The 6,224-nt window shown below is 43.2% G+C and overlaps 1 protein-coding gene across 1 annotated transcript; it reads right to left on the bottom strand.

Annotated features, from left to right (window-relative positions):
- Nucleotides 1-1,147: 1,147 nt before the first annotated feature.
- Nucleotides 1,148-4,632, bottom strand: LOC104947391 (multidrug resistance-associated protein 1-like). Its single transcript, XM_010773391.1, has 8 exons — nt 4,538-4,632; nt 4,163-4,366; nt 3,873-4,019; nt 3,655-3,742; nt 3,448-3,517; nt 2,977-3,103; nt 2,208-2,384; nt 1,148-1,261 (listed from the first exon to the last, which is right to left on the bottom strand). Exons 1-8 carry the CDS (start codon nt 4,592-4,594, stop codon nt 1,148-1,150), a joined length of 984 nt encoding a protein of 327 aa, XP_010771693.1. The 5' UTR covers nt 4,595-4,632.
- Between the last annotated feature and the right edge of the window lie 1,592 nt (nt 4,633-6,224).

The raw sequence follows: 6,224 nt of genomic DNA, 5'->3' as shown, positions 1-6,224 counted from the left end.
GCCCACAAGTTATCTGTAGGGTTTAGGTCAGGAGAGGAAGGGTTTAGGTCAGGTGAGGAAGGGTTTAGGTCAGGAGAGGAAGGGTTTAGGTCAGGTGAGGAAGGGTTTAGGTCAGGTGAGGAACGGTTTAGGTCAGGAGAGGTAGGGTTTAGGTCAGGAGAGGAAGGGTTTAGGTCAGGTAAGGGTTTAGGTCAGGAGAGGTAGGGTTTAGGTCAGGAGAGGGTTTAGGTCAGGAGAGGTAGGGTTTAGGTCAGGAGAGGGTTTAGGTCAGGAGAGGTAGGGTTTAGGTCAGGTGAAGAAGGGTTAAGGTCAGGAGGGGAAGGGTTTAGGTCAGGTGAGGAAGGGTTAAGGTCAGGAGAGGAAGGGTTTAGGTCAGGTGAGGAAGGGTTTAGGTCAGGAGAGGAAGGGTGTAGGTCAGGTGAGGAAGGGTTTAGGTCAGGTGAGGAAGGGTTTAGGTCAGGTGAGGAAGGGTGTAGGTCAGGTGAGGAAGGGTTTAGGTCAGGTGAGGAAGGGTTTAGGTCAGGTGAGGAAGGGTTTAGGTCAGGTGAGGAACGGTTTAGGTCAGGAGAGGAAGGGTTAAGGTCAGGAGGGGAAGGGTTTAGGTCAGGTGAGGAAGGGTGTAGGTCAGGAGAGGGTTTAGGTCAAGGTGAGGAAGGGTTTAGGTCAGGTGAGGAAGGGTTTAGGTCAGGTGAGGAAGGGTTTAGGTCAGGTGAGGGTTTAGGTCAGGTGAGGAAGGGTTTAGATCAGGTGAGGGTTTAGGTCAGATTCAAAACATTAAAACGGATCCCCCTGCCTCCGACGTAAGCGTGATGTATGCAGTGCTTGCTTTCTAGAACGACAACTTTTTGGTGCTTGAAACGAACTGGATTCCGGAGCTTAGAGGCGGCTCCGCTGGGGTGTTAACAGGAAAAAACTGTGCTTTTCAAGCTCCAGCTCCAAACCGGCCCTGGAACCGCGTTAGTGTGAAAGAAGTGTAACAGTGGAGTACTTTGAAGCATGCGATGGAGCATTGTCCTTCAGAAAATCATGGTCTTTCTGAAAGATGCTGACTGTTTCCTGTACCAATGATGGAAGAAAGTGTCTTCTAAAAACTGGCAGCAGGTTTGGGAGTTGATTTTGAGTCCATCTTCAACCCAAAAATGTCCAACTAGCTCCTCCTTAATAATACCAGTCCATACCAGAACCCCACCTCCACCTCCCTGATGTGTGAGTTGAAGTGCAGCTCTGGGCCTGGTACTGATCCAGCCACGGGCCCATCCATCTGGTCCATCAAGAGTCACCCTCATTTCACCAGTCCAGAAAACCTTCAGATATTTCTTGGCCCAGTCTTGACGTTTTAACTCATGTGTCTTGTTCCGTGGTGGTTTCAGCCTTCCTCCCTTGGCCATGTCTCTGAACACCTGAGACTTCTGGGCCCTCAGGTAGGTCACAGTTCTGGAGTATGACAGCACTGGAGGATAATGGCTTCCTGGTGGCTTCAAGTTTAATTCTTCTCAGATCTTTGGCGGTTAATTTGCTTCTTTTTGTCTCAACACGTTTGTTGTGACCATGTTGATTATTTGCAACAAAAGGTTTGATGGTTCTGTGATCACGTAGTAATTTCAAGAGCTGCATCCCTCTGAAAGACTTTTCAATAGTCAGTTAAATCTCTTTTTTGGCCCATTTCGCCTGAGGAAAAGAAGCTGCTTAATAATTCTGCACACCTTGATATAGAGTGTTGATCTCCTTAGGCCACACCCTCCCTCATTACACAAATACACATCAACTATTATGCAAAACTCCAATACGAGTTCAAGTTCATACAGCTTGGAGTTGGAAAATATGCATACAAATGATGATGTGGTCAAAATACTCACTTGCCTAATAATTGTGCACCCAGTGTAGATTACTTCATCTGCATTACTTGCAGGTGGTTTTGCAAGATAATCTTGCACTATGTTATTGTTTTTGTATTGTTTGATGTCTCATGTATATTTATGTTGCCTTGTTGGAGGAGCCTGGGACTTTAGATTTACATTTTATAATGCTACTATTACTGTGCATAGCACAATAAAGCTTTTGAATCTTTGAAAGTAATAATATAATGTCAACACTCACACACTACCTCTTGATCAAACCTCAGTATAATGAATGCAGACCACTTTGACAGATCCAATGCATTTGCATCAGTCCGCAGATTACTGGACTCTGTGATCAAGAATGTTTACCTTCTCTCCAATTTCTGTCTCGTCTCCAGCAGGGAGGATCTCAAGGTCAGGCTGAAGGGCACATGCCTCCACCACACGCTGATACCAGGCCTCTCTCCTCTCCTGTCCAAACATGATGTTGTCTTTCAGAGTGGAGTTCTGGATCCAGGCTTGCTGGGGAACGTAGGCCACTGAACCCTACAGGGCGACAAGCAAAAGCATATGCATACACATTGATTATTTCATTGCATTCTGTAGTTGATAATGAGCACTCTCGATGAACCGCTTGGTTTGAATGTTCCCAAAGCCCATTGGTGTGCAATAATGGGAACTTCTTTTACACAAAATGATCCTAGCCGGGCTATCGTATAGCTCCGTTGGCAGAGCGGACTGCCCATATGCTGGGGCTTGGTCCCTAAGCGGAGGACTCTGGTTTAAATCCGGGTCCTCCTTGTTGTCATCCCCTTTCATGGCAAAAGAAAATATAAAAAAATGATCCTAGCCAGTAGCCACCCATATTACAAGCTCGTATGATCATTAATTTCATTTAACCAGTTTAGTCAACTTTAATCATTTAGACATTACATTTTTGTCAAAGAAGGAGAACTACAATCAACATCAATATCATATCAACATCATAGGTATGAAGATTCTGTATTCATGTTCTTGTTATCATTTTAAATATAGAACCCCATATGAAAATACCCAAACTGCTTTTCCCTCGGAACAGCAGGAAGATAGCTTTAACTGCACACTGCTGCTGTAAGTGTATTTAGTGTGAGAGAGCCACCTTCACAGCGACAGCTCCTTCCAGTTTTTCCATCTCTCCAAGCAGGGCAGAAAGCAGTGAGGACTTCCCTGAACCCACGTGTCCCACCACGGCCACCAGAGAGCCGTCTGGGATACACACATTCAGCCTGCAGACAGAGAATCAACTCCATTCATCATCAGATTAAATACTTAATACTAATCCAACAAGTGCTGTTTGGAAATGTTCATAAACCATTCATCATTTTCTTTTGCTTCTTTGTGTGATATGCTGGATGTCAAAAAACTGTAGAACACATCAGTTGCCTCTATTTTGTAAGGTAAAGAGGCCTTCTTGTGGGGTTTTTCTTTCCTGTATTGTGTTCTCAGGAACGTTTCGATTTAAGATGGACGTTAAAATAAGCCTGTATTTTAAACATGACATTTGTGTCGTTAAAAATGTTCCCCATATGTGCGAATACAATGAACAAATATGTGGCAAGATGGCGCATGCCTCTTAAGTGTTGGTGGCTCAGCTCTGGACCAGCTGAAAACTCCGTCCACGATGGAGATACTGTATGGGGCTGCATAGAAGAGAGAAGAGGAGCATCAATATACTGTACATTAAATGCCTCCCTTTATATCAGCAAGAGAGGTGCACAAATGTGCAATACTGGAAGAAGAAGAAGAAGAAGAAGAAGAAGAAGAAGAAGAAGCTCACAGCCTGCTACTGATTTGTGCTCCACACTGTCCTCCTGCAGCTCCTCATGTGACAGAAACACTCTCAGCCGCTTCAAGGACACACTGGCCTGTAGATGGAGAAAAACAGTTTTACCAGTAAACACCAGGGGCCTGATGCATCAAACTCTGTACCATTAAAACACTACCCCCATTAAAGTGTGTGAGTGTGATTGACAAGGTGCATGGAGGCACACAAACCTGCACCATACTACTGATGACCATTGGAAGCATGTTGAGAGGAAACCGCAGGATGTTGAAGAGTGCCAGTGACACAAACGCCTTCTGAGCATCGAGCACGTTATGTTCGTCAATCAGCACGTACACAGTGAAAGTGGACAGGGCAACCTGTGTTTATATTTGCAGAAAATGGTAAAAGGTTAAGTTATTTTCCATACAAATATTATTATACAAATACTCTATGTCTGTACTAGCTAACAAGATGAGGCCATGTTTAGCTGTTTAGATGTCTGACTTCGTGTTAGACTCACCAGGAAAGGTGCACAGATCCAGGTAAACGTGGACACGGCCCCAAGGTAAGCAGCCTTCTTCAGGACGCGCAGCTCACTCTCCCGGATTTCTGAAACCTTGTCTTTGAAAGCCAGCTCCCAGGCATACAGCTTCAGCACTTTGATGCCATTCAGCATCTCATTCATGAGCTTAATGCGACTGTCTTTACTTTTCATCTGAGCCACCTGTTCAACAAACACAACCTCAATGCTACAAACTGACACGAAGGATCCTGGAGGACCTTTCTATGTGTTACATCACATTGGATATGTCTTCATTGTCACTGAACACATGACATAACATGACACATTTTTACAAAAATTTTTGTGTGGCAGTGTGTTTGTGGAGAGTCCCACCTGGTAGGTTTTTGTCTTCATGGCGATGACAGCATTCACAGGAACCATCAGAACCATCACTGCCACTCCAGCTAGCACAGACGGACCCAGGTTCTGCACAGGATCCGATTAAAAAAACCTCATTAAGGAAGCATTTCCACTGATGTTAGCACTATTAGCACTAGTTTACATTAGAATAATGTTCAGAGGAAGCATTTCAGAAGGGGGCATTTTAATGCTCATGAAACGTGCCAAAACTTTCTGCATTTTTCAGGACCTGCAGTTGCTTTCATTTTGATTTAACTTGGCACATGTTCAAATTCATTATTTAAAAAAAGTGTTTTAAAATAATGAGTCTAGTACATGATTGAGCTCAACTGCGCCACCTATAATATATAGCACTTGAAATGCATTGGTCCTACATGTATGCAATGTGGTAGGTTTATTTAATGTGGAGACGACAAAAATGTATTTTTGCGTCAGACCGTAAACCCAAAAGGAAGTCAGACATTTCTTGAACAATTGAGTGAAGTACTTTAATGAACTCTTACAGACTGTATATAAGTTAACTAAATTGTCAGTTCAAAATGAAGACATCTACATGCAAATATTGATTCATAGTCATAGCGCCAGATTTTACGGGTTTTGTACCTCTCTGACCGCTTGCAGATTATGCAGATCAATCTGAAATTTGTTTTGGGATAAAACGTAAGAAGTGGATGATGCTTCAAAGTTAGGGTTGAGAGTTTTTGTTCAATGGCTGGACTGTTGCACAGCAGCACATTTTAAAGGTCACCTATTATGCAAAATCCACTTTTAATACATAAACATGTCTCCTCTGTGGAAAGAGACTCTGAAAGTTTCAGGAAAAAAGATTCGCTCACTTGTTGTCCAGATCCATTTCTATAAAAACCTGTCTGAAAATGAGCTGATCAGATTTTGGCCACTTTATGATGTCATGACGATGTTTTGTCTTGTGTAACAATTAGCCAATCCTCCTCCTAGAGCACCATTGTGTTCTTTCAACCAAATCTCTCTCAGAGGGGCGTGGGGAGAATCAGCACTTTTGAAACGGCTCAAACAGAGGAGTTTATGGGATGCTCCAATGATGTGTTTGGTATTTCGAGCCAAACACTTCAGAGGCATGTTTTGTTTATACAGTGGGGCAAAAAAGTATTTAGTCAGCCACCAATTGTGCAAGTTCTCCCACTTAAAAAGATGAGGCCTGTAATTTTCATCCTAGGTATACCTCAACTATGAGAGACAAAATGAGAAGAAAAAAAAAATCCAGAAAATCACAGTCTGATTTTTAAAGAATTTATTTGCAAATTATGGTGGAAAATAAGTATTTGGTCACCTAAAACAAACAAGATTTCTGGCTCTCACAGACCTGTAACTTCTTCTTTAAGAGCCTCCTCTGTCCTCCACTTGTCAACTGTATTAATGGCACCTGTTTGAACTCGTTATCAGTATAAAAGACACCTGTCCACAACCTCAAACAGTCACACTCCAAACTCCACTATGGCCAAGACCAAAGCGCTGTCAAAGGACACCAGAAACAAAATTGTAGACCTGCACCAGGCTGGGAAGACTGAATCTGCAATAGGTAAGCAGCTTGGTGTGAAGAAATCAACTGTGGGAGCAATTATTAGAAAATGGAAGACATACAAGACCACTGATAATCTCCCTCGATCTGGGGCTCCACGCA

This window comes from Notothenia coriiceps, unplaced genomic scaffold, assembly GCF_000735185.1.
Source record: "Notothenia coriiceps isolate Sejong01 unplaced genomic scaffold, NC01 NC01_scaffold00012543, whole genome shotgun sequence".
NCBI lineage: Eukaryota > Metazoa > Chordata > Actinopteri > Perciformes > Nototheniidae > Notothenia > Notothenia coriiceps.
This window is presented reverse-complemented; position numbering and strand designations above follow the sequence as displayed.

Coding starts and splice junctions, on each gene's coding strand:
- LOC104947391 (XM_010773391.1), bottom strand. CDS start 4,594: ATGGTTCTGATGGTTCCTGTGAATGCTGTCATCGCCATGAAGACAAAA. Junction 4,020..4,162: donor GGATCTGTGCACCTTTCCTG/GTGAGTCTAACA, acceptor ATATAAACACAG/GTTGCCCTGTCCACTTTCAC. Junction 2,385..2,976: donor AAGGAGCTGTCGCTGTGAAG/GTGGCTCTCTCA, acceptor GTCGCCCTGTAG/GGTTCAGTGGCCTACGTTCC.